This window comes from Suillus paluster, assembly GCF_016628075.1.
Source record: "Suillus paluster strain FC165 chromosome Unknown EDB91scaffold_126, whole genome shotgun sequence".
Classification (NCBI taxonomy): domain Eukaryota; kingdom Fungi; phylum Basidiomycota; class Agaricomycetes; order Boletales; family Suillaceae; genus Suillus; species Suillus paluster.
Window position 1 is genome coordinate 30,201 of NW_024537686.1, and position 16,468 is coordinate 46,668.

A 16,468-nucleotide genomic window follows, 5' to 3' on the forward strand; every position below is an offset into this window, starting at 1 on the left:
CTGATGGCAGACTGAGGATACCTCCACGATGGCGCTTGGAGCCCGCCCGGTCATCACACTAGGATAACGGTGGTGAGTCTCGCGCTCGCGGTTAGCTCATTGTGCGTTGATATATATCCGTTGAATTCCCCAGCATACATGTGGATTTATTCACGATCTCAAACCTCAGTACATATACATTGTCATCTCATGACACTCTGAGTCGTCATGCAAAAGCTGCTTGCGTCCTTCGACTGTCTTCAGTATTTTCTTGATAGGCTCGGAGTTCTAGATATGACTGTACAATGGCTATCCTGTTGTCAGAATACATGTCGTCATAATATGCTCCGGTGGTATGTAATATAGATGTTGACGAAACACGAGATGCGGCCCTCCTTAATACACAGAAATGAAAACCAAGTATGTATATAAGTCCATATAGATCAATGTGTTTGAGAAGCAAGCTCCCAGCTCCCATCTCCACTGCCACTGCCGCTCTCAGGGCTTGCAGATCTAACGTCAGAACTCGCATCCTGGCCCGCTTCAGGCTCGTCTCTATACACGGGCGCAGGGCCGACAGACGACGGGTCGTCGTCGTCCAAGAACCCAGAGTGGAATCCTACACCACGCAACCGAGTCTCTTCATCCGCATCCTCGTCATCTGACACCTCCCCAAACGCATCATACAGCTCCTTCGCACGGGGCCTACCTTGCCTTGACACCGAGCTCATCGGCAGCTCATCACCCGCGCTGAGGGCAGCGTATGCTCGACGCTTTACATGGCGTCGCCAGAAGAACACACCTGCACCCACACCGAAGAGCACCACGGCGCCGATGGCCCCGAAGAACCATTTTTGGCTGGATACGAGGTTGGACATGTCTGAGAACCAGCCTTCGTCTGGCGTAGGCGTCATCGTTGCGGTCGCAGGCACGGATTGGGATGGGAATGCAGGCTTGCCGGCCTCGCCCTCGGCAGTCCCGTGGTCGTCGGGAAGACCAGAGGTAGGCTTGGGGTGAGATTTGCTGGATGTCGATGTGGGAATGCTGACTGCGTCGTCCCCATCTGTGGAAGGAAGCTGATACTGTGAAAGCGGGAGAACGTAGGTTTTTGCATCAGCGGGATCGACGGTGGAGCCCCAGAACATGAGACGCCAGCCATGAAAAGTTCCGCTATGCCCTTCGGCTGATTGATCAGAGACCTTGATCGTCCAAGTGCCAATAACATTTTCACCCCTGAAAAAACACTTAGCAATTTGAAGGACTGCCTTGGGAAACACATTCATACCAGTGCTTGACGGACATAAATCTCCACCCCCGGAAACCAGTGTCGGCACGGTCGTGATCTCGTTTAGCTGCAAGAACGCTGCGTACCCCGCCAGGGCTCGTGAGCTCAACTTCGACATCCCCGCGCTTGCTATGCGAGATCCACACTCTGACGGTCACGTGCTCCAACCCCTCAAAGTTGTGCGCGTCAAGCATGTCTTGCGTCACCGTGAACGAGCTCATAACACCTCCAGAGATGATCGGCTGTCCGCCTTCCATGTTTCCATCTTCCGTGAGCAAAGTACCATTGTTGATCTGTATGGCAGCAGGGTGGAACCACGCTTGCGGTTTCACAAGTTGCCAATCCTGCGCTGCTTGGACATAGGCGTAGCCATTAAGCTGCCCGAAGCCGTATTTGTACGAGTACATTTGTCCAGAGGCCATGGGCTCCCAGTCGGGGTCCTCGGGGTTTATCATCTGAGCAGTTTTGACGCACAAGTGTTGTATGTCTCGCCACGTGAGGTCAGGTCTGTCGTCAGAAAATTGTTAGCGTGAGCTCAGTTAAGGGATAAGGGTCTCACCGAACTTGAAGCACCAAAGCAAATACACCAGCTGCATTGGGGGCGGCGGCGGAGGTGCCTCCGTGCGAGTCGGTGCATTTATCATTGATGTCAGTAGTGACCTTCAAATAACCTCAGTTAATTTCCATGTGCGAAGTCGCAGGCTTACGATGCGTTGACCGCTCCCTGAACTGTATGCTACAACCATATTTGCAGCGCAAGGTTCAGAATAATATGGGTGTAGGCCTTTGAAGTCTACAGCCGAAACGGTGACCGAGTATATGCTATTGGTGTACCCGTCGAAATTGCACTGGTCTCCCTGCGCGGCCCCGTTTCCGCTGGCAAAGACATATATCGACCCTTTCCCTGCCCTACCATTTTGTATGCCGTTTACAACGGCCTTTTCAATGATATATCCCGGAGCTTCCATCGATCTGCCGTCGTCAGGTGGTCCCCAACTGCAACTGAAGATGGACACGTTTTGAAAGCCGTAGTTCAAGGCAGCCGCCTCGTCAACATCTGTTATGGGGCCAGATAATATGCGGACGCCGGCGACTTTTGACTTGTAAGCGAGACCGACACCACAGACGTCGTTCTTTACTGCAGCAATCTGACCGGCGCAGCGCGTGCCGTGGTGATCATCTGCAAGGATGGGAGTGGGCAAATCAGTGTGATCGTTAAAGTCATATGAATCTTCTGCATCCTGTGAGAAAGTCAGTGCAGGAAATGAATCGCGCAGCTTTAGCGTACGAAGTTTTCAGCCAAGTCCCGACTCTGGTAGTCCAGTCCATCATCCACCAGCGACGTAATGATGCCCTCCCCAGTGATGCCCATTTCCCACACACCCGTCACGTTCATCATATGTTCAGGGTACTGGTCGTTGACGATATGCCATTGCTTAGTAAATAGGGGGTCCACAAATCCAAGTCGTTCTGCAATGGCTTCCGAGGCTTCTGGTTGAGAGTCGCCAGGATTCACAGGAGGTGGTGCTCGTTCTAGAAAAGAGTTGTCTCGCTTTGTCCGTTGGCGTGGTATTTGAGGTGAGAAGTGTTTTATGGACGATAATATACGGTGCGCACGGGCTTGATGACCCACTCGTGGATATAAACTAGTTGAATGTGCTGAAAGGGCGACCAAATCCTCGAACCTGTCGAGGACCCTGTCTGATCCTGTCCTCGGAGAAAAACTGGACATGAGCTTCGCGGAGCGCACTAGCCATATGTTTCGCAGTTCCCCGACCTGCTCGACGAGCTCTACTCCCAGCTCTCCGGTACATTCATCTAGAGTTGAGCCTGCGGAAGGGATATGTTCGATGACATAATAATCGTGTGTTGCATAAGAGCGTTTGGCGGGTGTTGAAGCGCGGACGCATTGTTGAAGCAAAAAAGCTAGAAGGAGCGGGAAGGGTAGTCGCATGTCAGAAGTTGTTGACGCCAGCTGGAGTGACTTAGTACCGAGTAATGAACTCGACAATATTTACCCGGGCCACGTGGTCGAATTGCGGAAGCAGAAAATCACAGTCGTTGACCCACTTCGACCCCCCAAATCAACCTGTTTTGTTTCTATACTTTAAAGGTATCTCGGTTAAGCCTATCAATATCTCTTTGTCGGAACTAGTATTACTCCTAAGCCTTTATCCTCCATATACTTGCGGCTTAACTTATGAAGAAGCGGCGTTATGGGCCCATGTCAACCTATGCCTCATCCTCGAAAATGCCCTCAAAGAGGTTTGCAGAGCCTGAGCCAGAACTGGAGTCCTCACGCACCGAGAACAAAAGAAGGAAGAGGTCACCTTCATGCGTCGTAAGTTAGCCACTCAGTTGTTTCAAGCTAATATCAAACATGATTGCACGGTAGAGTGATTCAGACGCGTCAGAGAAATCAACCGTCGTCGTACGCGACTCGTCCGTGCTGAACGAGCCGGAACAGCCACCTCAAAAGCCCTCTGAGCCCAAAGAGCTCACAATACCTAAAGGCACGTCCAGTTTCCCCCCTCCAATCTCGTATTTCTAATGTTCCCCGTAGAAACACTGATTTATGCACCCCCCGACGACGAATACGACGAGGACGAGAACTTCCAGGTTATTGGCGAAACCGACCCTGCTGAACTCTCCGACTCTGACGATTCCGGGGGTGTACCTGTACGTGTTATAACAGATTTCTCTATATACGAGTGCACAACGGGACAGTTAGTGCCGGTTGGGGAGCTTATTACTGTTAATCTTGCAATGAACAGCAAGAGGTACCGAGCGTCCGGCTATGTAAAACCCCATATCGACGACGACGAATACTGTGATGATGACAGCGATGATGACAGGTATGGTATGTCTAACGAAGAGGATTGCCTCCAACGGATTCGTTTGACACGAATCCGCAAATTTACCCTCCACGATATACGACAGCGCTCTAGAGAACTTGACGAGTGAGTATTTTTCCATGATAACGGTACTTATAACTCATTTGCCAATGTTCAGCAAGCTTTATATCCTAACGGACCATGCTTGGTATATTCTCGACCGTCCTTCACAACAATACACTCCCTTATTTCGTGGCTTATGGCTGAAGCATCGAATCTCACATCTTCTTGTGTCTATGTCCCTGGTCAACCCACAATTGGCTTATGAAGATTTTGTTTCTGCCCTTCATGTAGCTCCTGACTCGCCTGATGAAGTTTCTGTTGCGTTGACCATCATCGGGCGTGAGCTTGATGAAAATGACATACAGTCTGATGAGATTGTATGTATATCTATGATCCCCGTGTATTGCACCACTCTCTTAACATCAGACAGAAAAGTTATATTATTGCAACACTCAACGAGCTTTGCGACGACGGTATCAGTGTCGCGCACACTCCGGTAGTGAAGGAAATCGTTGGACAAGAAGAGTCTTATCATTTGATGGAGAAGGTTGCTCCTGCCTCCCGCTCGCGTACCCAGCGGCCGCCTCAGAGTCGTTCTTCGCATTCTAACGATATCGAGAAAGAAGTTCTTAAACATAGGAACAAAACTGTCACCACACCCGTCGTCGGAAGGGTCGCCCAACGATTATTTGAGAATATTCAGGTTTCTGGGCGATCTATAAACCAGGACATGGACATGTCGGATGACGCTCCACGTCACGCTCCTATAATACATGTCGCCAACCCGAACTCTGTGCAATGGCTGGACCCTGTGGACGATCATCCTGACTTTTATAATTCTGTTCTCGTGGACAACGTGAAATACTCAGTAAGTCCTTTCTTTTCTCGACAAAATCTGTCTTATTCGCATGAGGTCGGAGATGCTGTGATGGTCGTACCTGGAGAGGATGAGGATGCTGCTCGAGCAAAATGCTATAAGTACCAGCCCTCCCAGTCGACAAACAAACTCGCAAATGACTATTGGTGAGTCAATACCGCGTGCGCCTGCTATACTTTTTTTTTGACGGGCTCACATCAAAAGGTTTTGCAAAATTCGGTACTTCTTCGAAGATGAGGGCGTCAAGAAGTTCCATGCGCAGTGGTTCACGCACAGCTCGAAGACTCTACTCCAAGAAGCGGGCCACTCGCATGCGCTGTATTTGATGATCTCCGACTGCAGCGACGTTGAAATTGACGCCATCTCGCGAAAATGTAATGTTCGTGAACTCCCAATGGATAGTGTCCAGCCAGACGAGTCAACTCTCGAAGAGGACAATGATTTCCATTCTGGGTATGACACTTCTTACAGCAATGCCTCTTGTAACACTGAACACGGCCCCGCAGACCTATGTTCAACAGCCTCGACTCTAGTTTTGTTCAGTTCTCAGAATTGGAGACTCAGACTCTTCTCAGCTTCTGCGACGACCATAAACAGTGCCTCGCTTGCGGTCACAAGGAACGCGCGTCCAATTTCACTGATTCACGAGCCCTTCGAAATGGCTTTTCTCACAACGACGTCAACTACCACGTCGGTGACTTCGCGTATATCTCAACAGGGCATAATAGTATCTATCAAATTGGTCAGATTGAGAAGTTCGACATTAAAAGGGGCAAGTGTGTTGAAGTCATCACTCGACTCTTTGGACGCTACGATGACATTGTCCGGAAAGTCTCCCCTGGCGTTGATAAGCCAAAAGGAATCTCTTATGATCAGGTAAGGGCACCACTTGCATGTTGCTCTCTCTAACCACATCTCGTAGCGGCGCCTGTTCCGTTCGCAGACCCGGGAGAAAACAAGACCCGACGATATCCGAGGACAATGTTTCGTCGTTCATGAGACAGACGACACTATTATTGATGCTTGGGTCACTCACGATGATCACTTCTTCGTGAACGAGTGCGCTGACTCCCTCGACGTCAATTCGCTCGACGACTTAGAATCGTGGCCAGGAAGTCAATTCCGGCCTTGCTTCCAGTGCCTCGAAGAGCACCGAGCTAATCTAGCCCGCCGGGCTCAACAGTTGCAGAGGCACGGCCCACTTCGAGGGTTGGAACTTTTTTCTGGTTTGGCTGTTATTTTTTGTTGCTTTGTGACTGCTTTGAACATGTACTTGAAGGCGCGGGTGGCCTCGGAACTGGATTGGATATGTCCGGCTTCGTGGAGACGAGATATGCGGTCGAGTTCTCTCCAGGAGCAGCGAAGACTTATGAGTCAGTGCACTTTAATTTATACTCCATATACTCATACTGATCTGATGTTATCTCAGGCAAAATCACCCTAATGTGACGGTATACAATCAATGCACGAATGTATGCCTCCAGCACGCCCTTGATGTCGCAGAGGGGAAGAATCCTCGCCCCCTCCGATCCCTGGGAGATAAGACGCCCTTACCCCCGATGCCTAAGCCGGGCGAAGTCGATTTTATCTATGGCGGTGCGTCGTGATTTATTTTATCCTCGGCTATGTTTATCGTTTTGTACCAGGCCCGCCATGTCAGTCTTTCTCGAAGATGAATCACGTGAAGGTAAGGATCAGAATCTTTCTTTGCATCATAATGACAATCTGGTTCCTAGAGAGAAAATGACATACGGTGAACAAGACGTGCGGTCAGTATGTACCTGTGCTAACGATATATTGCAGGTCCACGCTCGTCTGCAACATGATCGCGTACGTAGAGTTTTACCGACCGATGTACTTCCTCTTGGAGAATGTCAGTGGCATCCTGGAGCATTCGCTGAAGGAAAAAACTGTCGCTTCGGGCGTCGTGAAATTCATTTACGCTGCCCTCCTGGCCTTGAAGTATGATTTTACACATTCGCACTGTTCGATGCTGATTCCTTTTCAGCTACCAGGTCGAATTTAACGTTCTTCACGCAGCAAACTATGGCGCGCCTCAGGCACGCAAGCGGGTTCTGTTCGTGGCAGCCAGGCAAGGAGTTCCTCTTCCCGATTTCCCGATCCCGACGCACTTCTTCCCTCACTCAAGAGTACAGCGCGTCAAGTTGCCCACCGGAGCCTACTTGGGACCTGTCTCGCGCTTGAAGTACGGTGACAACAACGCTGACCTCTCGGCCCCGCTGCATTTCGTGACGATTCACGAAGCTATTGGCGATTTGGTATGTTCACACACCACATTTTTGATGACAACTTTCTTACTCCAGCCTATTTCGCAGCCTCCGTTCGACTGGTATGAACGTTCCAAATTTGGTAACCTGGCTCATTTGAACGCTTGCATCTAGGACTAACCCCCACGCCAACATCTCGAAAACCGCTGCTGATAGAGCGGTGGAGCGCAAGCGCAAAGACAAGCTTGGAATCCCATCTTTTTCCGCGCTGCCTTCGGCAAGAACCTCAGCAGATCCGTTCGCTGGTTACTCGAAGCCATGCCATTATCCGAGTGGACCACTTTCCCGTTACCAGAAGTTCGTGCGGCGGGGAAGCGACAAGCTTATGTATCATTATACCAAACGCTTCGGGGATATTATCATTGAAAGGTATGCTTTAGTGTCTATCCTTAGATTGATGGCGCTCTGAGGTCCGGAGCTAGAACTGTAAATGTGCCCATGAGAGCGGGAGCCAATCACTTTGGTAAGTTAAGCTACATTTACATTGGCCGTGTGGAATTCAACGCGGATGCGATAGACCTGCCCAAGGAGTTGCATACTGGACTCTCGAAGCACGAGAACGCTAGGACGATATATAAAGGCAAGACGCAACATTTTCTTGTTAAAATACATCGGCTGAATCTCCAACAGCCGTCTACCAGCGCCTTAATGCAGACATGTATTTCTCGACTGCACTGACCACCGTGTTGCCGAATACTAAGGGCGGTCAAGTATTGCATCCCTCGGTACGCATTCTAGCTATCACCTTTCGGAATCTGACTCCTTACACTTCGTACGCCAGCAAAAACGCATCCTCACAGTTCGCGAATGTGCACGTGCGCAAGGGTTTCCGGATGACTACAAATTCGTCTCGGTGAACAAGGGAAGGAAGATAGTAAAGGCTATCGATGATGTGAGCGCTTGCTGCCGCTCTTGACCTTCCGTAACTGACGTGTTCCATAGCAATTCAGACAGATCGGTAATGCGGTGCCTATACCGCTGGCTTATGCTCTCGGGAATGCTCTAGGTGGGGCGATGTTCAGGATGTGGGATGCAGAGCCTAGTAGAGATGCGAGTCCGGTTCTGTGATGGTATCAATAGAGGAATTTAGCATGCGTGTCAGTATCACTGACGGCTGATTATACCTTAGTCATAGACGCGTCTATAATACCTTTGACTCTCGTGTGTGTATAGACAGGTAGCTGTTACAGTGGTTAACTTTTGCATGACAAACTAGCAGAAAGAATTAACTGGTAGAGATTGGGAGAAATGCAAGCACGAATTCGGTGTAACCTCAACTTTGTAAAAAGTTGGTGTGGTATCCTTCGAAAGCAGCGATGAGCATCTGCAATGAGCTGCGGCCCTTCAGCATCTGAACTGTTCATGTGTTTCTTGTCTTCCTGCACAAGGAGCAAGATTTCGTTTAAATCGTCAATGATGCACACATCCGTTTTGGTGAGCCTATTTTCGACACAAATGACGAGAGGGATGTCCTTCCTTGTCCTTTAAACCCTTCCCTTCTTTGCGTAGCCCAGCCTTGCACGTAACAGCACTGCCGTGCAAAATTATCGACAGCAGATTCCTCTGCTGGGGCGGCAGGAGACATAGCGAGGTCCGTGGTACGAAGGAGCTCGTAAACACCATCGTCAACTGCGTCGTTGGGCTCTGAAGTCATGAGAATATCCGGATTAACGGCGGGCTGGGGAAGGCTGTCTATCTCGAAAAAGGTGGCAGCATCCTGGTAATTTATTGTAATGTTGTATGCTACGAGCTCACCTTCTCGTCCAATCGGTATTACCAGACTTGGCGTTACGTATGAGGGCGGCCATATGCATGCTAACAACAAAGGGTACTGTTAAAAATTAGGGTGTTAGTGATGAATATTTGAACCTACAACTTGAAAGTCGAAAAGATCCCTTCAATCCGTCATGCATTCTGAAGCAGCCGACGAAACGGCAAACAAGATATCCCACGCTACCACATGAAGGGACATCAATCCACCCCGCTGCCAATAGCACATCATTAATTCAAACCTCTGTTCACACCAACATCGTACACACTGGGCTTCCAAAACTTAAGGGCCGTCCTAGTTCGAAAAATCATCATCTACCGCCATGTCTGACATTGTCAACAAAGTGGGAGGTGCTGATTTTTTAGGGTTGGAACAGTCCAGAACTTGTCTAAGTCGCTGCCTTTTCAAGCGCAACTGCTGTTCGAAGGCTGTAGATGCTAGGTCATGATGCGTCATAACGCACGCAGACGACGAAGCGCCTACCCTGCCCAGTCAAAAGGAAACGCCTCAGGCCGAAATGACGTTCAAGGACCATGAAAATCGGGCGAGATGCACAGCGCTCATCCCTGATACCCGTCTCCTCGTCATTTGCTCTATCGATAAAGTCTTCGGTCGTGGGAACTGGACATGGGGAAACAAGTAGGGGAGTCCTTGTTGGGTCACGACCACCGAGTCCTTGACCGTTGCAGCGTCCCCCGACCGGCGTTGGATTGTGAGTGGGGTGTGGAACGGAAGCATTCCTTCTCTGGGAAGTTGCGACAAACATCGAGAAAATAATGAACCGCATTTTGTTGCATTCCTACGCCCCTCAGGTCCATGCTCCCCGCCCCCACAGGATCCCCATCGTGGACATCTTTGCAACCCGTGGTAAATATGTAAGTTGTCCAGAGCTTTCAATATCCATTCCTTCATGTCATTTTCCTGCAGCGCACTGCTAATTGCACCAGTGGGAAAAGGCATCTGGTGCAGCCACCTCGTTATCCTCGCTAGCAAGCATGCACTTTTCACATTGGTGGCGGAGCCACACCTACGATCTTGCATACCACAAGCACTGGTGCTCATGCTGCAACTAGCAGACCCCCTATCTCGCCAGATGCTGAACGTGTTGCGGAGGTTAGCTGCTTGGCGATCCTCGCCAGGTGCTTCCGGCGTCTCTCACAAACACGACGAACCCGTTCTTAGCTGCTTGGCAATCCTTCCTTCGAGCTGTCACGCTGCAAGTTATAATTTGATGATATGGACGTAGCTGTACGAGTAAGTGTTAAGTTCTGACATATGCATGTATTGTGTAGAACGCAAGGGACCAAAGGAGTCCACCCAACTTAGGATGGACTGACACACGTCAATAGCACCTTTGAGTGCAGAATATACTAGTTAGCCTAGGTGTGTATTCACACGGCGGCCAAACCTGTGTATTAATTTGAAACCCTAGCGGACTTAGTGCTTGGGAAACATCCAAATCCTGTGGTTCAGGATCTTGTACGATCAGGAATGGAAAGCTGACTCTCTGAGTGCTATGACCCACCCATAGAAGCCATTGGATCATCGCGTTCAATGCAGTCACCGATTAGTAAAACATATAAATCTAAGCCACATGCACCGAAATCAGTCGTCAAGACGGCCATCGCATGTCGAAGCACAGCGAACATTCAGTTACGGTACCTGCTGGTAGCTATGCGCCCCTATAGGTAAGCCAGAAGGGAACCCTGAAATAGCTTGATGCATCTGCTATGCTGAACATAACATTCAGTGTCAGTTAGATGACTAGTGCTGGGATGAGAACAAAACGCCCTGCAATACTGACTTATTCTCCTCCCTCAAAGTTTCAACAGCAACTGAGACTTGCAAGAGGACGACTTGAATCGACCATTCACGAAAGTGCTTCACGGCAACAAAGGACCGACCAACCGCAGACTGAGGCAGTGAACAAAAGGTTCGAGGAGAATCACATACTACTCGTTAAGGGTAAGGCACACATGTGGAGTTAATCGCAAGATGGATGTACCTTGACTACCACTCACCACAATGCATGTAAGTGTCTGCTCCTCCGTGACGCTCCTACTGACTGAACCAAGATTCAATGGCCTCCATCGCCCACGAAGGCGATACATCATCCAAGGCGCCTACCTCACCCGCTCGGAAGAAAACACCTCAGGCCGAAATGACGCTCAAGGGTCATCACCGCTGGGTGAGGGGCGTAGCTTTCATTCCTGGCACCCGACTCCTTGTCAGTTGCTCTCACGACAAAAGTCTTCGCGTGTGGGATCTGGATACGGGGCAACAAGTGGGGGAGCCCTTGCTGGGTCACGATGATGAAGTCAGGACAGTTGCAGCGTCCACCGATGGACGGTGGATTGTAAGTGGAGCGTCGAACGGAAGCATCCTGACCTGGGAGGTTGCGACAAACAAGAGTGTGCCAGTCTCATTCAAGAGTCATGAGAATATGGTTCATAGCATCGTATTTGCACCGAACAGCGAGACATTTGCAAGTGCATCGTGGGACGAGACGGTATGTGTGTGGAAGAGGGAGACAGGCTGAAACGGTCCTTGGGCCATTTCAAGTGGACAGCCCAGCAAACTCGGTGTCGTACTACCCCGACGGTAGCAAACTAGCAGCAGGCTACAGACAAATCCATCATCGTTTGGAATGCAGCAAGCGGAAAAGAGCTCTTCAAGATACAACAGCGGGCATGGCGAATTGCATTCACTCCAGATGGTCTCCGTCTCGTCAGTGGAAACATGAACGACATCCGAATATCAGATGCTGCCACCGGAGACATCATTAAAAAATTTGACGCGCACACCAAACCATTTCTCTCACTAGCCATCGCTCCCAATAGCACAAAATTTGCTACCACGGCATTCGACCAGACGACGCGGTTCTTTGACTTATCCACATTTGAACCGATAGGCGAGCCATTCGAGCACCCTGATTGGGTCTCGAGTGTGACCTTTTCCGAGGACAGTCAGCTCATCGTGACGGGCTGTGGGGACACACTCGTTCGCACATGGACAGTTCCCCAGAGCGAGTCAGAGAAGGAGTCCCAACAGGCGAGTAAATTCTTCCGTCATGCGGTGCTTCATGCTGACAATAGCAGTCCGCACACGAAGTTCTCGGAGTACGCTTTCCCAGCCGTTTTTTGGAAGGTCCCTAACTTAACTCCTGCAGGATACCGTTCCAGGATTAGAGTCAGGACCAGAAGAGTTTGAACTCCCACATGGGTTTTTCGATGATGTGAGTCCCTACTAGGTTCAACACGCACATCTGTCTGACTATGCTCCAGCATGATATGCGCTCCCCATCTCAAAGGAAAACCCGCACCACTCCCCACGATAAAGGCTTTCGCATCAAGAATTTCAAGAACTATCTCTTGTCTCGCTCCTCCGCCCCTCGGGGCCATGATCCCTACCCCCGTAGTATTCCCGTTGTAGACGTATTCGCAACACGAGGTAAATATGTAAGTTTTCCCCCTTCAGAATCCATCACCCACTAATGACATTGCCCTGCAGCGCACTGCTAATGCCATCAGCGGGAAAAGGCATCTGGTACAACCACCACGTCCTCCTCGCCGACAAGCTCACACTTTTAACGCTGGTACTAGCAGGCCACAAGCGGGGACATCTAACATTTTCGGCAGACCCACACCTGCGACCTTGCAGACCACAAGTACAGATGCTCACACTGCGACCAGCAGACCCAATATCCCGCTTGGCTCTGAACATGTTGTACAGGTTAGCTGCTTGGCGATCCTTGCCAGGTGGTTCAGTCACCGTCGCGGACAACATTGAGGGAGAGAGAATATATTGCATAGTGATTGAGGTGAGGACAACTGAAGCTTGGTTGAACTTCGGAAATTATGGCACTAGGTTTGAGTTGATACGGTGTAAAAAGGAGATGACATGGAAGCATGATAGGGATCATTTGACTCATCTTCAAATTCACGTGTTATGGTCCATATGCCCGTCTCACTAGTGTACTCCAGTATGATACGTGCTACTCACCTCAGCGCAACAACCGCACCGCTCGCACCACTTCACAACATCATGCTGAAGGCTCCCGCGTATTCTTGACCGTCTCTTGTCTCGCTCCTCAGGATCGTGCTCCTGCCCCGTGAACGTCTTTGCAACACGAGGTAACTGTGTAAGGTTTCCCGAGCTTTCAAATCCACTGATAATGACTGCCCCGCAGCGCATTGCTAATGCCATTTGCATCTGATGCAGCCACCTCGTCCTCCTCGCTGGTGCCGGGACATCCAATATTACCGACGGAACCACACCTGCGTCATGCGACCTTCAGATCACACATATAGATGTCGGGCTCTGTCACTAAGGGAAGATATCGACATCATTAATCAGATAAATCTGAGATTGCGTGTGAAACAAGATAAGAAATGAGTCGTACAGAGTCATACAGATAGGCTTGATAGGTAAGGAGGGTATGTGAAAGTATTCTAGTGTACAGATCTTATAATTTGCTTATCTGTTGCTGACTATACTCTGGCGCAAAGGGCCAGTCAGAGTAGCCCGATTATCGTGCATGTACCACGTTTTTTGGTCGCCATGTTCAAGCAGGATGTCCTTTAGTAGGCAGAATGGAAGGTCGGGCTAAAGAAATGGCACGTCAGTCTCTGCCAAGTCCAAAAGTAGAACAACTAAATAGACACTCACGTTTGGCACAAACGACATCCCGAATGCAACAAGACCGCCCTTGTTATCTGCCGTCTCAATAGCGCTCTTCCGGTTATGCTCATTTGAGCTGATGAACGTGCTTCAAGTTCCCTCACGCCCATCCCAGATATCACGGAGGAACTCGCTGTTGTGTTCAGAAGTCTGCGGTTCCATGACGTGAATGTACGCTAGTTTGTGCTTGCGCAGCTGCTATGACGACCCAACTTCTATCTTATTGAATATGCGAACGCTGTCTTGAGTACACTGTGAATCTAGCAAATGATAGCACTGAAGAACATATGATGGTTAATCAATCAATATCACTTCTAGCGAAGGCATACATCACTTACTTGCGCCCTAATTCCATCTACGAGAGCCTTGTCGGCGTTCATCCAAGACTCGGAGGGCGCCCAGTGCAGACTGTAGCGACTTCGACTTGGAGAATGGCACGCCGGAGCTGAATACTCATTTCTGAAGATTGTTCCGTTCTGTTGAACATTCACATTACCACTGAATCCGAAAGAAAGCAAGCAAATTGAGGGATGACCAGTACTTAGATAAACATTAACAAACATCATGATCGGGATTGATCGGGCGGTTGTTTGGCAAAGGCTTTGGATTTAAACAAACGCTCATTGGCATTCCACTATTTCCAACTGCACCAATTCCCACTAAGTAATATGAAGCGCTTCGAACCTGTTCATCGTATGGTTCATCAAACCCTTCAATATCATTAGCATCCATCGATTCTCGAAGCTTTGTGCAATGGACTGCAACGTTGCTGCCGCCGATGGTCACACAGCGAAGCAAATACCACGCAAGAAAATATCACTAGTACCTGCCACACGGTACCCTACTCTAATATTAGGACCTGTCCTGTGCCACTTTCGGCGTATAGGACTGATAAAATGAGGTTCTGCTTGACACTTAATTTCTGGCAGGAATGCAAAGTCAGGCCAAAATGGGTCGACGCTGGGAATAATATTTCCCCTTTCTGTAGCAGAACATGTGCTTTCGCAGCACAAGCTCAATACCATCAGCCGAGAGGCTACTGGCCAGAGTTGGCACTGAGAATTCGAGCATGCCACATACTGGCGGTCACCTGTAGGCTGAGAATATCGTATGTATGATAGTTACGTACCTATGTTCGTACCTACTCATGATCTGTAATCGGGAACGGGGACGTTGAGATCAGTTTCACTATTTCTCGTATCACGTGCGGCTTGCAGGGATATACTTAGGACAGATGTTCCGTGGTCCATTGTCAGATATATATCGTTAAATGGAACATATGGGGACTCGCTCCAAGAGCACTGTCATACAGACAGGCGATCCCTAGTCTCCCCTAACCAGCCCTATATGGACGAAGGAAGACAGTCGCTCCTTCTAGGCGATCTGCCAATTTAGTACGTCGAGCTCACCCGAGAGCAATATAACCCGACAACGCACGCTCCGCAACAGAACCCCAAAGGAGTTCCCAAAACAAAGCAGTACTAGTGTCAGTGATGTCATTTAACGGAGCAGACAAAAAGAGAAGTATAGCTGCCGACACGAAAAACCACGGTCCAGTCACGGACGGTCACGAAGTGATGGACAGTGACCGATCGTCACTGTCGTAAGTTTGACAAATTGTCTCCGATCGGCACTGGACGAGACACCCGACACCCCTCAGCTAGAAGCTGGAAGGCATGCGAATTCAACAAGGAGCGGGGAGTTGGGCACGATGTCGTCCCGACGCTGCCAAACGTCTCTTTTCTGGTTCATCACAGTGATGCGGCCCTCACGTCACGGGCGTCTGCGCTCGAGAAGCGTGGAGGAAGTATATAGGTCTGGGTAGTCCACTCACCGAGGGCATGGAGTTTGGTTTGGATCTGGAAGGAGTGTGGAATCTCGAATGGGAGCGCAAGTCCTCAAAATGAGAGACGGTTTGAGAGATGGTTTGGAATTGAAGATGTGTGCTGACTAGTACATGCAGGAATCCAGGCCTTGCTCCATTGCCGGCATCAAGCTACTACTGCACCCGCATTGAGTTTGCGGAGGTGTCATGCGGTTCCGAGGATGGGTCCGTGATGTCATGCCATTTGGGAGGGTCTTTTTTCGCCCAAGAAACCTCTAGTGGACGTGCAGGATTCCCTGCAAAAACCAAGGTACCCATGCTCATATCCACCATCCTGCAAAGAAAAAGACCATCCTGGTGTGCTAAAGACGGTTGCACGCGCGCTAAAGACGATCCCACGTCTGATATATCAATTGTGGTGCTTGCTGGTTTAGCATCTAGTAGCATGGGACGGCCCAGGCATAGACAACTGCGTGCTCGAGAGGTAAGTGACACATTCATCTTTTCATGTGTCTAAGTGACTGTTAGTACAGGTGCTATATTATCAAAACTCGCTGTTGTCCTCCCAACATCTCACCCTCAACCGTCCATGAACCCCCAGCGCTGGTGTAAACAGCTCAACTACGTCTGACTAGCACTCGCTAAGGGACACATTCATCTTTTCATGTGTTTAAGTGACTATTAGTACAGGCGCTAGATTACAAAACACACTGTTCTTGCAAGACGCTGAAATCACCGTATTCCCCCACCATATTTCAGTCACCAGCCGCATTCTTGTTGCTCATTGCGACCAAACACCGCATCCCTCCTTTGAAGGCAAACATAGGTAAACAAATGCACATTGTTTAGGGGCAGCATGCTAACTT

At 49.6% G+C, this 16,468-nt stretch overlaps 4 protein-coding genes across 4 annotated transcripts; 2 read left to right on the forward strand and 2 right to left on the reverse strand.

Moving 5' to 3' along the window:
* Positions 1-102: 102 nt before the first annotated feature.
* On the reverse strand, positions 103-3,285 carry EDB91DRAFT_120340 (peptidase S8/S53 domain-containing protein). The gene is made up of 5 exons (XM_041320682.1): positions 2,553-3,285; positions 1,972-2,505; positions 1,824-1,924; positions 1,265-1,771; positions 103-1,212 (listed from the first exon to the last, which is right to left on the reverse strand). The coding sequence occupies exons 1-5, from the start codon at positions 3,216-3,218 to the stop codon at positions 423-425; spliced, it is 2,598 nt and encodes an 865-aa protein (XP_041170618.1). The 5' UTR covers positions 3,219-3,285; the 3' UTR covers positions 103-422.
* A 230-nt stretch (positions 3,286-3,515) lies between these two features.
* EDB91DRAFT_1255080 (S-adenosyl-L-methionine-dependent methyltransferase) lies at positions 3,516-8,394 on the forward strand (the record flags this gene model as incomplete). The annotated part of the gene is made up of 21 exons (XM_041323916.1): positions 3,516-3,605; positions 3,660-3,786; positions 3,828-4,224; positions 4,277-4,538; positions 4,592-5,029; positions 5,075-5,184; positions 5,243-5,491; positions 5,545-5,914; positions 5,961-6,264; positions 6,318-6,411; positions 6,468-6,634; positions 6,685-6,725; positions 6,775-6,791; positions 6,842-7,000; positions 7,047-7,317; positions 7,375-7,388; positions 7,441-7,695; positions 7,749-7,789; positions 7,957-8,051; positions 8,108-8,218; positions 8,269-8,394. The coding sequence occupies 21 exons, from the start codon at positions 3,516-3,518 to the stop codon at positions 8,392-8,394; spliced, it is 3,738 nt and encodes a 1,245-aa protein (XP_041170619.1).
* Positions 8,395-8,728: 334 nt separating this feature from the next.
* Positions 8,729-9,863, reverse strand: EDB91DRAFT_1255081 (uncharacterized protein; the record flags this gene model as incomplete). Its single annotated transcript, XM_041323917.1, has 2 exons — positions 8,729-9,043; positions 9,561-9,863. 2 exons carry the CDS (start codon positions 9,861-9,863, stop codon positions 8,729-8,731), a joined length of 618 nt encoding a protein of 205 aa, XP_041170620.1.
* A 1,314-nt stretch (positions 9,864-11,177) lies between these two features.
* Positions 11,178-13,212, forward strand: EDB91DRAFT_1255082 (WD40-repeat-containing domain protein; the record flags this gene model as incomplete). The annotated part of the gene is made up of 7 exons (XM_041323918.1): positions 11,178-11,606; positions 11,711-12,172; positions 12,196-12,216; positions 12,267-12,332; positions 12,382-12,555; positions 12,608-12,829; positions 13,081-13,212. The coding sequence occupies 7 exons, from the start codon at positions 11,178-11,180 to the stop codon at positions 13,210-13,212; spliced, it is 1,506 nt and encodes a 501-aa protein (XP_041170621.1).
* Positions 13,213-16,468: the final 3,256 nt, after the last annotated feature.